General features: G+C 50.6%; 2 protein-coding genes across 4 annotated transcripts in view; both read right to left on the reverse strand.

Annotated features, from left to right (window-relative positions):
- Positions 1-125: 125 nt before the first annotated feature.
- lenep (lens epithelial protein) lies at positions 126-1,933 on the reverse strand. The gene is made up of 2 exons (XM_064354192.1): positions 1,260-1,933; positions 126-894 (listed from the first exon to the last, which is right to left on the reverse strand). The coding sequence occupies exon 1, from the start codon at positions 1,608-1,610 to the stop codon at positions 1,359-1,361; it is 252 nt and encodes an 83-aa protein (XP_064210262.1). The 5' UTR covers positions 1,611-1,933; the 3' UTR covers positions 126-894; positions 1,260-1,358.
- A 676-nt stretch (positions 1,934-2,609) lies between these two features.
- The window catches only part of shc1 (SHC (Src homology 2 domain containing) transforming protein 1), a 32,383-nt gene continuing 17,031 nt past the window's right edge, over positions 2,610-17,961 (reverse strand). For all 3 annotated transcript variants that reach the window (XM_064354212.1, XM_064354220.1, XM_064354203.1), the window contains 12 exons: positions 16,823-16,987; positions 16,418-16,488; positions 13,267-13,330; positions 12,024-12,143; positions 11,370-11,423; positions 9,964-10,015; positions 9,677-9,803; positions 8,869-9,028; positions 8,354-8,402; positions 8,025-8,144; positions 7,705-7,934; positions 2,610-7,297 (listed from right to left, as the gene is read on the reverse strand). In XM_064354212.1, coding sequence (XP_064210282.1) covers positions 7,169-7,297; positions 7,705-7,934; positions 8,025-8,144; positions 8,354-8,402; positions 8,869-9,028; positions 9,677-9,803; positions 9,964-10,015; positions 11,370-11,423; positions 12,024-12,143; positions 13,267-13,330; positions 16,418-16,488; positions 16,823-16,987 — 1,341 coding nt within the window. In that variant the 3' untranslated portion in view covers positions 2,610-7,168. The remainder of the gene's footprint in view (positions 7,298-7,704; positions 7,935-8,024; positions 8,145-8,353; positions 8,403-8,868; positions 9,029-9,676; positions 9,804-9,963; positions 10,016-11,369; positions 11,424-12,023; positions 12,144-13,266; positions 13,331-16,417; positions 16,489-16,822; positions 16,988-17,961) is intronic.

Raw genomic sequence — 17,961 nt, forward strand, 5'->3', positions numbered from 1 at the left:
AATTCTAAGAAATTCTTAAGAAATTAGCTTATAATATTATGTTTTCATAAAAACCGAATATCATTGCCAGTAGCTCTGCACAGTATGATCATCATATTCTCAAAAAAAAGTCAAACAACATCCGGTGAATCATGTGTCATTTTTATTGTTCCCTGTATGAAAAGTGAAAAACTTTCACAGAAATGTATTATTCCATTACTTTTTTAAGCGTACATTCACTGCAAAATACTGCCACTGTTGTGAAACGGTCCTGAGACATCCAGAATTTGTCTCCTCAGAGGTAAACCTGGAAAAAAGGTTGACAAATAAGCTTCTCTGGAAATTTTGCAGGTGCCTGAGCAGAGAATGCAATACTGCAGCTGCCCACAGGATGTCGAGTTAAATCAACTCATCGGGCCGCTGCTCTTGAAGCCGAAGTGAATGACCTACTTCACACTAATGTTTTATCACTGTGTCATGCTGACGTTTTTTTTACATCCTTACCTTTGTATTTATTTATTTATTTGTATTCATATCTGAAGTATCACTATGCCCTATCAAATCACTTTCCCACTCTAATTCACCAAAACTGCATTCAGTTTCAAAACTGCAGGCTATCAGTGGGGATATAACTTTGCAAAATCTCTGTTTGCGCTTCTCTCTGAAGGATTGAAGTGACGAAGAGTATTCTTCAGCACCGTCAGAGAGCTCTGGGTCTGGTTTTCGCACACACACCCACTTCTCCAGACTCAATGGCCTGACCTTGGCTTACGCATATGGGAAGTTTACAATGTATCTATGCAGAAGACATGCGTTGAGGGAGGGAGATATTTGCGTCTTAAATACTGGCAACAGGAAATGATGCATCTTTTTCCCCAACCACAAAGAGCCTTCCAGTCTTCAATGCATCAGACACTGCAAAAGAAAGTACAAGATTAAGGTCTTATTCTGCATCCTGATGTTATCTTGGCTCAATTAGCCCCCTGCTGTAGTTTCCCCTTCCCCCCCAAACAGGTGGATGCTGTACTGCCTTCCAAAAGTGATGTAGACAATAGGTGAATAGCAGCTTAGATCTCAGTATAATCCCTGTAACTGACATGTTCTATTAAAATGTAGTCCTTTGGAAGATATCCAGTATGCTGCTTTAGGGTAAGATCTCCCCACCAGCCACGTGAAGCCAACCCACTATTCGACACTGCGATAATTACCACTCCTTTTTGAAGCCTTGCACCACAGTAGCCCTCATAACACCACTCCAGCGACACAACAGCCGCACTTACCTCCGCATTACGCGAGGACTGGAGCAGCCCAGGTATGAAAGCCGAGGGGGTGGAGGTAAACTTATGAAGGGGGGGGGGGGTTGTGGCTGGGTTCCTCCCTCAGTCCAGGATTTCCTTGATGCACCAGCAGCACAGCAGAAAGTACAGGCACTCTTTGAGAGACTGGATGAAGCCGTACCCGAAGTTCCCGCCGAAAAAGTTCTTGCCGCGTCCCAGCCCGAAGCCGCCGCCGCCGCCACCGCCATCGCGTCCGAAGCCGCCACCGCCGTCGCGTCCGAAGCCGAAGGCGTCTCGGATGTTCTGCCCCACCGAGGCGGGCATTGCCTGGGGAAGGGGCCGCTGGGGGTGCATCAGGAGGCGGGACAGCAGCGATCGAAGCGAAAGGAACGGAATGGTTGCAGAGCGAGCGGAACAGGCAAGGAGAATGGTACCGGTGGTGCCTTCCTTCACCAAGGTGGTCCTGCACCTGGATTTCAAGCAGCGGCCAACCTAGATTTCCCCTCTTTATACCTCCTATCCTTCAGCGCCTGCTTTGTGGTTGTGTGGGAAAAATAATAGTAAAGATTTGGGTCAACCTCTCTGCTTTCTCGCTGGTTCCCAGGCACAGGTGTTCGTGGTGCTGGCTCTGGGCTCTACGGCAGTTTCCCCCTCAGCCCTCAGTCTCCCACTCGTTTTATATGGGTCTGGAAAACTCCAGCTTACCGCTCAGATTCCTCTCTCACTGCTTTCCACTGTACTCAGTAAAAACTATTGAACACCACTCCCCCCACCCCCCCCCCATTTTTTTCCTCACCATTCCAACATTTTCTTTCTGTTATCATCACTCTGTACTATTGCACAATAACAACGCCAGCCCTCTCCCCCCCTCCACTCCCGCATGATTCACATTTTTCCCCCCCTTTCTCTTTTGTTGGGTCTTTCTACCGTTGTGTTTCTGGAAAGCTCCATTTTGCCTTTCCGGAAAGCTGAGCGGTGACAGTGAAAACACCGACCTGAATCAGTTATCACCCCCCCTACTGTGTTTTCAAAGTGAAACGTAACACCGTTTCCAATACTCTCACAGCTCGAACCCCGTCTGTTTCTTACTTCAGTGCCAATTCCCCATCCTGTTAGCCTCCTCTTCCAGCCAGTCCACACAGAACTTCCCCTGCCAGAAACACAGATGTGTGATGCTCACAGTTTTTTGGGAGAGATGCATTCTCCAAAATCAGAAATTTAAAAAATGTAAAACGAAATCCTGGCAAATTGACTTTGGTTGCTTTGAGCCAGAGTCCAGTTTCATGATGAAAAAAAACAAACCAACAAACCATTTTGATCTTATTCTGCAATATGCACACGTACACACTCATATTAAGTACATCACACAAAGTTTATTGTGTAGAATAAAAGAAATTATATTTCAAAGATTAATGACAAATGCATATATGCAATTTATAATTTTTAGATACAAGTGTAAACATACATTTCCCCCAAATAACATATGAGTAGTAAACACCAAAACAAGTTTAAAAAAATAAAACAATAAAAAATAAACATGTGCAGGCTGAATAAAACAAACTTTGGCTTGCAAAATACAAGAACAATAATAACATTATAAAATCTCAATGATTTACATGCAATAAAGGCAGCTGTGAAAACAACGGTTAAATTGGAGGGAACATAGGTCCTTTTCTTTCTTTCATTTTTTTAAAAACACACAAACACACACACGTATACAAGCAATCAGCCTTATACATACGGTGCTGAAAATTTGCCTCCGTACAAAAATTACCGCTCGTTTTGTTTTTCTGTTGGTTCACCAACAGAGTTGTTCAACGCAATGCCAGTTGGGCCCAAGTGTTGTAAACTTGGTGCCTGATCAACAGTAAAAAAAAAAAAAAACTTAAAAAAAACCCTCCTTGTGCAATAAGCATGCATCTGTGTCCAGAGCAGTCAAATATCATCAAAGTAAAAGTCATTTACAAACAGGCACATGAAACCTGCAGAAATAACACCATGATGAAAGCCATGGTAATTCACTGCCATAGAAACACACAGCAACTCGAGAACTAGTGTTGGCAAAGAAAGCAACAGCTGGAAAAAGGATGGTTTTATTTATCTGTCAACAGGCTTCCAAATAGTTAAACCGCGTATGTGTTTATGAATGAATGCATTTGCACCAGTGTGAATTCCATTACGGAAGTTCTCTAACACTGATGCAAAATGGCAGGTGCATGTAGGCGTAGATAATGCACATGATCTCACTTTCAGCCCTGCTCTGGTTCCACACCGCCACTAAAACTGAAAGGAAAAAAATAATTGACTTCATTGTGAAAATCAACAGAGTCCGATTCATTTACAGTTCTCTTATACTCACTCATAAGGACGCATAGATTGAGGCTTGTTGATTATCTAATATGGAATCATGCTTAACAATGCCTCAGACAAAGGCGGGGATCAGTATAAGAACATCAACCATTGAACAGAACGCGGAGTGACTTCTTATATATATGTGACGAGTGCCATTCGTTACTGCAAAGTCTTATTTTGACAGTTTTGGTTTCCAGTGGACACGCTATGCTGACTGAAGACATACTATGCTACCGCAAGTGCATAAATTGACCGTATTCCACCAATGTGGCTGTACTGTCTGCACAAGGCACAATCTGGGGGGGGGGGGGTACCCCACACCCACCCTCTGTCCTTCCATACAAACTGCAGGTCAATTCCAGTTAAACAATCAGACATTAAAAATACTCATTTCAGACATGTTTTGGCGAACCCACGTCAAAACAAGGACTATGCAGTTAATCTTTAACAATAAAAGCACAGTTCACTACATCAAAACACAGTTTCACAATTCACAATTCATTTTGCCTTTTAAAAATAGCAATGGGTTTTTTTTTTTTTGTGTGCCAACATCACAACACTAAAAATAGCTATTGTTGCATCGCAGGCTTGCCAGAAAGGAAATAAAGGAGTGAACTGAAAGATGCCACATCTCTCAAAAATGTTTTCATTTCCCTCTTTGTAGTCAAACACCGTCGGCCTGGGCCACATCACAACACACACACACACAAAAAATGAAATGGCACTCAAAGCTAAGAGGTAACATTTACTGTATTTGAGCATATAGACCAACCCGGCTCTCCTCTCAACGTTAGCCTGTGCAAAGCTCACTGCACCCCACCATCCCACTAAAAACAGATTCCTGAAAATAACTAGCCGCACAAGCGGTCTCACAAGTTGCTGGACACAATCCCTTATGGGAAAGAGACTGACTGCGTTGTTAAAACAAAACAACGATTCCTGAGGAACACTGCTGTGTTACTTTGTGGATTGATTTCGACTTCTTATGGTTATGAAATCTGGAACTAAAAATGTGCACTTCCCCCCCCCCCCCTTGTTTAAAATATGTATCAGTTGTTAAACTGCCATGTTTTACTGATTTGGGAGCCATTAATCCGCAATCACCTTTATTCTCCGAACCGTTTCATTTCAAAGCGTGCGCCTCAGCTGGAGCTCTCCCCTGAGGGAGGCTCGCAGTGTGGATAATTAATGCCGCTTGAAAGGGGGAGGGGGGGGGGGGAGCATTGTGTAAAAATAGGAAACAGCATTGTTTTGAATGCTATTGTGACCGTGGGTGTAAGCGCTGCATGCGTCTTTAACCTGGCAGCACTGGTAGGGAAGCAGATTGATGGGTTACTACTTGAGCTGTACACTCTGTAAAATGGCCGAACCGTGACATCACACGTTTCTCCAGGGCACCATGCACGTACAATGCACATCTCTCCTCTGCTTTCCCCGGGGAACTCACGTGATGGTAGATTGTCAAAGCACAGACGATTTTTTTTCAAAGTACACCCAAAAGCAACTAAATGAAAAAGTCTGACTGGATATTTCCCCACAACGCACTGAGAGGATGTCGATAAAACGTAATGTGTATTAGACACCCAGACTGTATGTGAGATGAGGATATGGCACATGAGAAAGTGAGCAGGAGGAGACTTCTAGGACAAAATCTCACTCGAAAGGCAAATGTTGTGCAACTGGCTTTCAGTAGGAAGAGCAACTCTCCGCTCTTCAAATTCCAAATGATAAAAAAGTCCACAAGACTGACTCCAAGCTACACAAACACCTGGAGGGGCACTGTATATACAACAGGTTGTGTGTTCATATGTGATCAGTATACCTGAGAGGCAGCTTCATGTATACATAGACATAGTTGTCAGCCTCAGGGATCTGTGATTTGGTTGAGATTTGGTTCAGCCATTAGCTGCGCAGCAGGGGTCACCGTACGTCCCCAGAGGCTAGCGTCGGGTACGCAGCAGTAATGAGCAACATAGCATCGCACAGATTTGGACCTTCCAAAGCCAGTGGTTTCTGTGAGGACCACCTGCTCTTCCTCCCCCCCGGCCTTCCACACCCCCACCATTTCAACAGACTGCAGCCATCGACCTTTATGCTTTCCCCCTCCATACCGCTCACACATCCGCAGCTGTGAGCGCAAAACCTTTTCTTTGGCCTAGTTAACGTGGGCTGCAGAGAGCTTGTTGGAAAGGGGACAAGGGGCAGCTGCATCAGGACCATCCCTCTGCCGACAACCGTTACCCACCAAAGGATCCCAGAGACCTGGGCTTCAACCACACCAGTGCCTCCACACGCAGCTACAACTCTGAATCCAACCCTCTTAATTCATAAACCCGGAGCCAATTTTCAGGTTACCTTCAACTTACAGTAGTGTTCCTTTTTTTCTTTAAAAACAAAAAAGACAAGTAGTTAACTCACCAACGTTACAATTAAGAGGCATAGATATCATAATCTTATTTGCGATTGCCTAACAACATCAATAAGTCCCATGGAGACAGCACTGGTGACTGAGGTCCCTTTCTCATTGAAATCATTTTCCCACTGAGTTCAGTTTTTTCGTGTTGTTCCTTGATACAGTTGGGGGTGGTGGAAGCGGGCAGCTGGGAACAGGCTCCACCGTTGTCTGATTACACTGTGACGGTCTTCACAGCACCAGAAGATCAGAAGAGTAGCAGAGGGTCGAGAGTCCAAATGACACTCTATATTCAGATGGGCTTCACCAACAAATTCTTTTTTTTTTTTTTTTCAGAATGGGGTCATTTGACCAGAGGACCATAAGACCCAAATTCTAGTCATTGCATAAAATGCATGGGCTCCACCCCGTTCGAATTCTACTTATTTTGGCGGTACGTGGCACTGAACTTCACCTGACGTGGAGAGTATGTTTCACGGCTGCAACGCACATTTCTGACGATTCCAACGCGACTTTGGGTTTTGTCTTTGGAAACGTTTCCGTTCTACGCAGACGAAAAGAAAATGAAGAAAGGAAAGGTCGACGGCTTCACGCGCTCGCTCGCGGCGTTCAGCACGCTCTTCTTTGGAATGAATTCCAGTCATTGACAGTGACGCAGCCTCGATCTCGACTCCATCGCAGTCGCTCGTCGCTCGCCGAACGGCGGTCCGCGCGGCCCAGATACGAGCCTCTCACAGGGCTGAGCCCCCCCCGCCGAGCCCGCGCCCTTCTCCGGCCGTGTTTGACAAATTCGAGAGGACAGGATTTCATCACGATTTTACACAGCTCAGAGGGCACCGGCGCTTCCCGCGCAGCGTCTTCACTTCCAATGACACGGTCCGATAGATCTCTCCGGCTTCGCTTCAAGTAAACATTTAATTCCTCTAATGACGTCAGGTGCGCGCTCACTTACCAAAAACAAAAAGAAAAGGGGAAAGGAGAAAGGAAAGGCCTGAATACGATGACACGGCAGGACGCGTGAAGTCCGTCGCTTAAATTCCTACGAAATCTTGAGACGCGACTTCGGCGCTAATTGAAGACAAGGGCGCCGGACTGGACGGGAGGGACAGGCGTGTGGGCGCGGACGCGACGCGACGCGGCGCCCCCTTCAGGCCCGGCGCTCCACCGGCTGCTGCAGGCACACCTCGCTCCCCGCCGACACGATGGGCAGCCGGTTGTCCATGTGATAGCTGATCAGGTGACTCACGCTCTCGAACCGGTGGTCCTTGGTGCGGACCTGAGCGAGGGAACAGGGAGGCAGAGGAGGAAGGGGGTGGGGGGGTGGTCCAGAACAAACAAGCAGAGGGGGGAGTAGGAGGGAGGGAGAGATGGAGGGAGGGGGGTAGAGAGGAAAGAGGGAGAAAAATATTTCAGACACAAATATAGCACAAACAGACGTTAACCGGAGAGAAAATGGCCCCCTGGCCACAGGGTAGCAATTACAGTCCCGAACGCAGCCTCCGACTAGACACATTTAATAACCCGATTCCTGGTATTTATAGCGAGCGGACAGCAAACTGTGCGAGGCTTTCTGCTTGGGTAGGGTGTGCCTACAGTTTCGAGTTTAACTCCACGAAGCTGCTTTTAAAACGCAGCGAAAATGAGCGCCCGCATTTCGGCCACGGCGAAGGGTCCTGTGCTCACCACGCCCTCGGGGTCCACCAGCAGCAGGTGCTTGGGCTGACCGCCCTGCTGCCCCGTGAGGACGTACTGCCCCGGGGTGGTGCCCGACTCGCGCACCAGGAAGTCTCCGTCGCGGGTCAGGAGCCTCTCCGCCTGCCGCCGGCTCAGGCTGCCGTGGAACCAGGGCTCGCTCGCCAGCTGCTCGGCCATAGGGGGCGCCGCAGCGCCGGACAGGGCGTCGTCGAAGGGCTCTGAGGAGGGGCGGGCAGACAGAGAACGTTCCAGAACACAAGCGGTGTAACATGCCGGGGTATTCTCACGTGACGGGCAGAGACTCTTACTCATGTCGAATGCATCCCGGTGCGCGCTGCCATTGGCCGCAGCGGCGGGAGGGCGGGGCTTATCCACATTGACATAAGAAGGGTCGTCGAACAGGTCACGGCCACCTTCCTTCGCCCCGGCTGCGGGCGTGCGTGTGGGCGTGCGCATGAAAGAGAGAGAGAGAGGCAGACAGGCAGACAGCACAAGGCTAATGAGTTACATAATCTTTTGTCAAATCCTACAAGCGATAAACACAGCAGTTTAACAGCACCAAAAGTGAAATGTACTGAGACGCTGTGGAATGTCTGAAGCGGCAAGGGGACAGTGTGTCTTCGGGAAGCAGACGGACCTGGTAGAGGCGGCAGGGGCTGCTTGTGTACATCGTTCTGTCCGTACGGCTGCAAACGCAATAGCAGAAAATGACAGTTATTACGCAGTAACTACTGCGCACACACGGCAACGCAACACTGCACAGCTGAGACTGTCACTGGCTACAGGTAAGGCCTGAAGAGGAATACGCCTGTGTATCCTTTAGATTTAGTACACTAATATTTCTGGGACAGGAAAAAATGTTATCGATTTTTTACAAATAAAAAATATCATTTTTTCCCCCATCACACATACTGAAAACATTTGAAAATGTTACTACTTCCTTCAGGCCCTCGGTCATCATAATCTGGTTCACAGCCAAACAGGTTTGGAAATTCTTTAAAAAATGACCTGATCAACGTTATACAGTTACACAGTTACACAGCTGGTCAGTGAATACAGCATGGGAGGATGAGGATGACGTAGGGACAGCAAGCAGCGCTGCCGTCTGACCAGTCTCCTGCGTGGGGGGGGGGACTCCAGAGGCGCTCTTACCAGCGTGGCCCCTGTGCTGTGGCCCTGGCGGCCCCGCATGTCCACCAGGCCGCCCGGCGGCGGCTGCTTGCCGGGGAAGTTGTTGTAGTACGGCACATCCGGGGCGGGGACGCCTTCGTCGTCCTCCTCCTCCCACGCCGACCCGTCGAACGGAGCCATCCTGCGGCGAGAGAAACCTTAGCGGGGCCCCCTCTCCCTCCTCATCCTCGCCCAAGAGAAGGCCTGTGATAGGCCGCTCGCCTTCTCCAGGGGTCGCGTTAGCTCACGGAATGCTGCGTCTTTGGAACGCAGGACACATATAATAAATCTGCGTTTCACGCTAATTCACCTGCGTTCTGCAAAAAATAACCATTTTTGCTGTAATAAATACTATGATGTTTGTAGGAGAAATGTGTTGAAATGTGTTGTTCCCAACAAATAATGTTTTGGTGTTCTCACCTCATCTCAATTTTTGCCGCACAGGCTAATAATATTACTCATGTTGAGCTAGCTACAGCATGACATATTGTTTTCAACTTTTCATTCAAATTAAGCTGTTTCTCTTAGGATATTGCAATGCCACCAACAGCGGTGTACATATTATGATCAATAAACAACACAAATGGCAGACACGGAAAGAGGACTGGCTCAAAGAAACAGGAGCAATTATTTTGTTACAGTTCAAGTCTGGGTCATGGCCTGTTGTAATCTTTAAAAAAATCTTTTAAAATAAAAATGCAGTGTAAAAAAAAAGCGGAATTCTTGTTAACGTTACCACCGGTCCTCCCCGGGGAAGCTACAGACTGCCGCACCCTGCTTGGGCACTCACCTGTCGTGGGGGGTGACCAGTTTGGGGGGGTTCTTCAGGTACTGTTTGAAGCGCAGCTCGAAAGCCTGCCCGATGGTGCTGATGACCTCCTGCGCCAGACCCTCAGAGCACTCCAGGATGTGACAGGCTGCGGGCGGCCAGCAGGGGGCAGCGCCACATTACGGAGCAGGAGAGGAACTCATTATTCCACTATCCCTCCGTGCCGTCAGTAAACACACAGTCCAAAGTTTACTTTAAAAAGTTACTTAAGTTTACTTGAGAAAAGGAGATAAAATGGTGCTCCTCACCTCTCTGGTTGACCGGGTCTTTGGCTACGTAAGCTACATATTCTGCTGTGTCCTGTGAGAGGGGGATAGAGAAAAAGAGGGGGGGGTGGCATGTGGGGAGGACAGCAAGTGAACAGGGGAGGGAGAAGAGGAGAGGGGAAAGGGGTGAGAAGCCGGGAGCAGGTGTAGAGAGGGACAGACAGAGGGAGGAAGATCGGCAGTTAAAGGAGTAAATCCTAAAATGACAAGCTGGAAAGAAAAGGAAAACAGAAAACTACAAGACGACAGACTTAGAGAATGTATGAGGAAAGGAACCTGCCAAAAAATGTGTGGATGGTGGCTCAAGGGATCCATCCATTAGCAGGGTGGGTGCAGTGCAGCACACCTGACATGTTGTTGCCACTAACGAGAACAGTGTTCTGGTACACAAGACGGGCCACTTGGGTCAATCATAAAGAACGGAACCAAGAATCACATAATTGCCACTTTTCTACTATGCTTCAAATTTTGAAACGTTCAAATGTCCCATTAACGGAAATTCTAGGAAATATGTGATGAGGTTCAATAGGTACTACTTAAGTATTATTTCCACGAGGAAAGTCGGCTGTAATTTACTAAGACCTAGGCACCTTCACTTTTTATCAACGCTTCCATCTCTGTAATTGCACCAGATATTGCTCTGTGTTCATTAGGAAGATTCTGGAAGCCCTGCTGTAGCCCACTATGAGTGTGTGCACGCACCGCGTAGCGTACGGCCAAGCCGAGCCCGGCCACGCGTCTCGGGGGTAGCCGAAGAGACACTCGCACGCAGAATATTCCAGACACGAGAGACAGACAAATTTCCAGTGACATCTCGAACAAGGGACAAATTCCTCGTAAACCCGCTTACGCGATCCGGTTCGTTTAGCACGTCGTTACACGCTGCGGTGACCGACACGCTCTGCGTCGTACGCACTCAGACGAAACTCCGGCGCGTGCTGAACGTCAGACTCCCGCGCGTCCCCTGAAGACGCGCGGTCGGCTCGCGGCGTGCGCGGCGGCGCAGATTTCACGCGCGTGAGCGCGTTCCCGCGGGCCCGGGGAGGCGAGAACAAAGAAACGCGAGCGAAGGACGGAAACTGGAAGGAAACTGCGTGAGCTGTTGTGACATGAGCGGCGGGGCGGACGTCACGAACAGATGCAGAGATAGAGAGAGAGAGAGTGAGAGAGTGAGAGAGAGAGAGAGAGAGAGAGAGAAAGAGATAGAGAGAAAGAACGAGTGTGAGAGAGAGAGAGAGAGAGAAAGAGAGATTGAGAGAGAGAGAGAACGAGTGTGAGAGAGAGAGAAAGAGAGGTTGAGAGAGATAGAGAGAACGAGTGTGAGAGAGAGAGAGAGAGATACAGCGCCTCAGACAGAGGGAGAACTGAGAGAAGGGCGAGGAACTCACGGGGTCTCCTCCAGAAGCGAAAGAGATGGACTGCATGTGATGATTGGCGATGATCTGGAGGTGTGGGGGCGGTGAGAAAGAGACACAATGGAAAAAAAAAGGGGAGGGGTGTGAGACAGATGAATAAAAGACGGATGCATGGATTAGAAAAAAACAAACAAAGGGGGGGGGAACATGGAGAAAAAAAGAAACATGGACAATTCTGAAAACGCCATTTTATAACAGGAGAACCAAATAAAACTTTTAATTAGTTCTACAGTGCATCGTGGTTTCCCTCCGTGGATGACCCTTCCTTTGAAGTAGCTGTTCTGCGAGTTTGAGTTTCTCAGCTAAGATTACAGAGCAACCACAATATTGCAGAACCAAAAACCACTTCCTCCTCGCTGTGTACATGAGGCGCAGAAAAGCTTTGCTTGGAACACAAGAGCAAAAAAAGTTCCCCTACCAGCAGACCTGTCACAGTCCCCCCTCCCCCTCAGCCCTGCCAGAGCCCCTCCCCCTCAGCCCTGCCAGAGCCCCTCCCCCTCAGCCCTGCCAGAGCCCCTCCCCCTCAGCCCTGCAAGAGCCCCTCCCCCTCAGCCCTGCCAGAGCCCCTCCCCCTCAGCCCTGCCAGAGCCCCTCCCCCTCAGCCCTGCCAGAGCCCCTCCCCCTCACCTGCTTGCAGTCGGCTGCCAGCAGGTTCAGACTGCTGGTGGACACCGTGAGGCTGATTGTCATTCCAGCGAACTGAAGGTTGCTCTTCCCCAAGATGGAGGAAACACAGCGTGCGGAGGGCTGCGGGGTGGGGAGAGAGGGAGAGAGGGAGAAAAAAGGAGAGGGAGAAAGAGGGAGAGGGGGGGGGAAGAGGAACGGAGGAGGAATGAAGAACGGCAAAAACAACTGCAACGTGTCTGAACACACTCCTGAAATCACAGACTCAACAAGACGTTCTCGGACGGACAGGACTAAGATAGCGATGGTGGGGGAAAGACAGCGAGGCGGCAAGAAAGACTCAAAACGGCTAAATAACTCAACAACATCTGGTTCTGTGAGAATGTTGGGTGCTGCCAGGGGTCGAACCAAGACGGTCCCTGACCGAGCACAGACTCGGCGACCGCAAGGCAACCACGGAAACCAGCCGGCCTATAAAAGCCCTGCGAGCGGAGCGCCCCGTGAGCCCCCATTGGCCGAGCCGCATTCCTGCTGCCGTCTGGCACAGCGGGCGCGGCTTACGGCACAAACACAGCAATAAAGTCCAAGACCAGGTGGCTATATTCAGAAAGCCATCTCATCTGGAAAACCTGCCCGTCCTCCACTAGGCCGGAAGGCAGGCCTTTAAAATGGAGCACACAGAACGTGAGACATGAAATGAGACACAGAGCATATTCTCACTGTTACAGCAAGCGGCAAAGGCGGTAAATGTTTGCAACACCACACTCCGGTGAATAATATTCCATTTTAAAATGTATTTTTCCCTCTTTATTCAGACAGGAGGGGAGCAGAGAGGGTTACAGACAGAGAATGGATCATAGAGAGTAACCGTGGCTGAGACTCAAGCCCCTGGATGCACGGGGGTGGGGTGGGGTGGGGGGGGGGGTGTTCCTGTACTCAGGATGAGTCTGTTACAGGGGCCCTGGGTGGCCGCCGTGTCTGTGATGAAGGAACAGGCAGCAGCGCTGGAGATCTCCTCAGGGAGACAGACAGGTGATGAGAGAAGGGAGGCTGGGCTGAAGTGGGAAAAGCCCCTCCTGAGAGGGAGGGAGGGAGAGATGGAGAGATGGAGAGAGGAAGGAGAGGGAGGGGGGGGAGGGAGGGAGAGGAGGAAGGGGGAGAGAGGGGGAGGGAAGGAGAGAGGGAGGGAGAGGGAGAGAGGGTGGGGAGAGGGAGGGAGGGAGAGATGGAGAGGGGGGAGGGGTACCTTTCTCCTGCGCTGAGCCCCTTTGGCACCAGGAACCGCCTCACACACCACGGAGATCGCTTCCCTGCAACACAGCGCATCGCCTTACTCAACACACACCGTGCCCACACACAGCACCTTTACTGAACACACAGACACACGCCGTTCACACCTAACACCCTTACCGAGCGCGCGCTGTACACACACGGCCCTGCACCCAGTCTCCCACACCTCTCACGCACATTCTGTCCGACTGGCGCGAAGAGCTGGGCTGTGACACGCAGCGGCGCTCTCCCGCGCGGAGGAGTCCGTGTGACACGCAGCGGCGCTCTCCCGCGCGGAGGAGTCCGTGTGACACGCAGCGGCGCTCTCCCGCGCGGAGGAGTCCGTGTGACACGCAGCGGCGCTCTCCCGCGCGGAGGAGTCCGTGTGACACGCAGCGGCGCTCTCCGCGCGAGGAGTCCGTGTGACACGCAGCGGCTCTCCGCGCGGAGAGTCCGTGTGACACGCACGCGCCTCCCGCGCGAGAGTCCGTGTGACACGCACGGCGCTCTCGGCGGAGGAGTCGTGTGACAACCAGCGGCGCTCTCCGCGGAGTCCGTGTGACACGCGCGGCTTCTCGCTCGGAAGGAGTCCGTGTGGAACGCAGCGGCAGCGCTCATAAAACTTTCAGCAGCACCCTCTGCTCTTCCTCACGGCCCGGCAAAAACAGCAGACAGGAAACCAGCAAAACTCAGATTCTGCTCTAAATGAGAGACTGAAACAGCGCGTTTGGGCCCAGCTCAGATTCTGCTCTAAATGAGAGACTGAAACAGCGCGTTTGGGCCCAGCTCAGATTCTGCTCTAAATGAGAGCTGAAACAGCGCGTTTGGGCCCAGCTCAGATTCTGCTCTAAATGAGAGACTGAAACAGCGCGTTTGGGCCAGCTCAGATTCTGCTCTAAATGAGAGACTGAAACAGCGCGTTTGGGCCCAGCTCAGATTCTGCTCTAAATGAGAGACTGAAACAGCGCGTTTGGGCCCAGCTCAGATTCTGCTCTAAATGAGAGACTGAAACAGCGCGTTTGGGCCCAGCTCAGATTCTGCTCTAAATGAGAGACTGAAACAGCGCGTTTGGGCCCAGCTCAGATTCTGCTCTAAATGAGAGACTGAAACAGCGCGTTTGGGCCCAGCTCAGATTCTGCTCTAAATGAGAGACTGAAACAGCGGTTTGGGCCCAGCTCAGATTCTGCTCTAAATGAGAGACTGAAACAGCGCGTTTGGGCCCAGCTCAGATTCTGCTCTAAATGAGAGACTGAAACAGCGCGTTTGGGCCCAGCTCAGATTCTGCTCTAAATGAGAGACTGAAACAGCGCGTTTGGGCCCAGCTCAGATTCTGCTCTAAATGAGAGACTGAAACAGCGCGTTTGGGCCCAGCTCAGATTCTGCTCTAAATGAGAGACTGAAACAGCGCGTTTGGGCCCAGCTCAGATTCTGCTCTAAATGAGAGACTGAAACAGCGCGTTTGGGCCCAGCTCAGATTCTGCTCTAAATGAGAGACTGAAACAGCGCGTTTGGGCCCAGCTCAGATTCTGCTCTAAATGAGAGACTGAAACAGCGCGTTTGGGCCCAGCTCAGATTCTGCTCTAAATGAGAGACTGAAACAGCGCGTTTGGGCCCAGCTCAGATTCTGCTCTAAATGAGAGACTGAAACAGCGCGTTTGGGCCCAGCTCAGATTCTGCTCTAAATGAGAGACTGAAACAGCGCGTTTGGGCCCAGCTCAGATTCTGCTCTAAAGGGAGTAAACAGTGGAGCTAGATGCAAAGAGCGAAAGCGTTTGGGCCCAGCTCAGATTCTGCTCTAAATGAGAGACTGAAACAGCGCGTTTGGGCCCAGCTCAGATTCTGCTCTAAATGAGAGACTGAAACAGCGCGTTTGGGCCCAGCTCAGATTCTGCTCTAAATGAGAGACTGAAACAGCGCGTTTGGGCCCAGCTCAGATTCTGCTCTAAATGAGAGACTGAAACAGCGTGTTTGGGCCCAGCTCAGATTCTGCTCTAAATGAGAGAGACTGAAAGAGAACGGTGCATTTGGGTCATTCTGACTTCACACAGCAGGCTGTGAAGTTAAAAAAAAAAAAAAAATGCAACAATGCTCTGAGAAATGGTCCAACCTACACAGTTACACAACCAGACAATCAGCAGAAACCAAACACATAACAACAGGAAACGACGGGTGGGAGAGAGGGAGCGTGAGACAAAACGAAAACGACAGAGCGCTGGGGCGCACATGCATATGCGGTCTGAGCTCGGCTCTGCGATCTCTCCGCCAGCCCCCCCAACCGTACTGACCACAAAGGGCGGGGGACCGGAGAGGAGGAAAGAGTAAATAAATCATTTTAGAGGGCCTCTTGACAGCAGAGAGGAGAATGAAAAAGGAAAGACGAGTAAAACATAGAGTATCTGCTAAAAAAAAAAATCTATACCCGTGCAGAGCAGCACACTGCCGCCACCCTAAATTGGTGTCGTGTTAATTACCCATTTCAAATTAAAGGACCCCAAGGCGTCAAACAAGTTTGCCTGTCTATAAATACATACTCTCTGATACACTGAATCCCTACAATGTAAGAATTTGAATCAAATAACAATAACCAATATATTTGCCGTCCATCAGTGCAGACTGGCAGAGGTTAACACACCTACTGGAGGAGGTAGGTGATGACATTTCAGTGTTTCATTACAGGGTAACCAGTACTAATTAGACTAGCGTTCAGCGCAGTGTAGAGCTCCAGTCTTAAATAGTGTAAATTGCTGTAGCGTCAAATAATTTATTGTCCCATGTGAATTCACTCATAGTCCTGGTGACTTGTACAAAGACAGACTGATTCGCTGAGATGATCACATGACTTGCAAACCACTCACGCAGAGGTGATATGGATAAAAGATTTTGATACACACAAGCATTAATACTGGTACTGGAAGCCTGATGACAACAACCATTCAAATTCTATTTTCTTGTCATTGTAAGCACACAGAGCTTCAAAAGTTCTGTGGAAATACACAGTAAGAGAAATACAGAAGTTCTCGTTATCACAGCATATGAAATTCTCCGTTAATTCAAGCTAAGCACAGACACGTATGCGTCAGCACACTCGCACAAACAGACTCGATGCGGGGGGGACACGTGAAACATACCGTGTGACCTGAGTTCTTGTATTAAAGTCCAGAGCTCTCATTGACTGCAGCACCTCCACACATCCCATATACTGCGGAGAGAAAGAGGAGAACACCACAAGACGTGAACAGACCGTAATTACGCGCGACTATTTTTAGTGTGCGCGCGATGCGAATCCAACGGGGTCAGAGTAACATTTTTCATTTCAAAAACTGGCACAAACACAACGTTAGCACCGCCGCCGTCGACAACGCTGACGAGATAATCTACTCCGGCAGCGCTAACAGCCGGCCCTGCTGAATGGGTGACAGTGAATCCGGGGGCGTGCGCTGGCGCGCGCGGGAGTGTGAATGTGACTAAGACCGGCGGGGCGCCAGCGGGATTCGTGCGTGCGTGAGCGGCGAGGGAGAGAGAGAGGGGCGTACCCGGACGGCGTAGGAGACTCCGGCGGAGCTGACCACGCTGTCCGAGTGGAGCCAGCCGCGCGTGGGCTTGTTGACGAAGGATCCGTGACGCGTCCACTCGTCCCCGCCCAGCTGGCCGCCCTCCACCCGGGCCCGCCGCGAGGCCCCCCCGAGCCGGTTCATGTCCTGCGGGGGGCGGGGAGGGGGAGAGGGGGCGATTAGAGAGGGGGGGGGCGCGCTCTCCGTGAGGGCCTCTTCGGCCGCCGCGGGCGACGGCTGCGGCCTACCTCCCGCCCTCGGACCGGGGAGCGGAGTGGCCGAGACGCCCAGCCGCAGGGGGCCCACTCGGGGGAAGAACGAGCAGAGGGTGGTGGGGGTTGCTCGCCAGGGCCCGGGGGGATGAGGGGGGCAGGATTGGGGTGAGGGAGGTGGAGGAGAGAGAGGAGGGTAAGCCGGGAGGAGAACCGGGGGTGACGGGAGCAGAGGGAGGCAGAGAGGAGTTTGAGTCGGAGTCATCGGCCGAGCTGAGAAATTCGCTGCGGAAATGGCTGTACTTTGCTCTGGGGACCGAGTCCATTCCTGTTCTTCTTTGGATTCTTCACACTTCTTTCTATTTATAAACTCAAGCAACACTCTCTGCGTGTTTTGCTGGTTAGTGGGTAATTTTTTTTTCTTTTTCTCCCCTGTGGTTCTCCAGAAAAACAACCTTGCCCTTTATTCTGAATTTAATGTCCAGTGTCTCTCTGTCTTCATGGCTTCCTGTTTTTTTCCAGCATTCTGGGAAACTGCAGAACATGCTGCGGCATGCAGTTCAACCCGACACCCTCAGCGAGAGGCAGAGAGCGCAGAGCAGGCCGGCTCATCCTGCGCTCGCCCTGCGCTCGCCTCCGCCATTCCGGCTCTGTCGCCGCTCTCAACAGTCTGCTTTCACACGCTAGCCCTCGACCTGCACGTAGCTGCTCGTCTGCTGCTTTGGGAACACTGAAAATAAGCACCATTGAAACGGACACCAGAACATCTAAACAGGCCCGTGGTTTTCCGCGTGTGAACGATGCACGTCTGCGTGGATCCTTTTTTTTTCTGAGTGTGGTGGTGTTATCTTTGTGTCTGTCCGCGCTGACGCCCGCCTCCCCGCGTCTCTAGAGTAAAGCGGTTAGTCA

The sequence above is a fragment of the Anguilla rostrata genome, chromosome 1 (genome assembly GCF_018555375.3).
Source record: "Anguilla rostrata isolate EN2019 chromosome 1, ASM1855537v3, whole genome shotgun sequence".
Classification (NCBI taxonomy): domain Eukaryota; kingdom Metazoa; phylum Chordata; class Actinopteri; order Anguilliformes; family Anguillidae; genus Anguilla; species Anguilla rostrata.

Bases quoted from the DNA above. Each gene is read 5' to 3' on its own strand.
- lenep (XM_064354192.1), bottom strand. From the start codon at position 1,610: ATGCACCCCCAGCGGCCCCTTCCCCAGGCAATGCCCGCCTCGGTGGGG.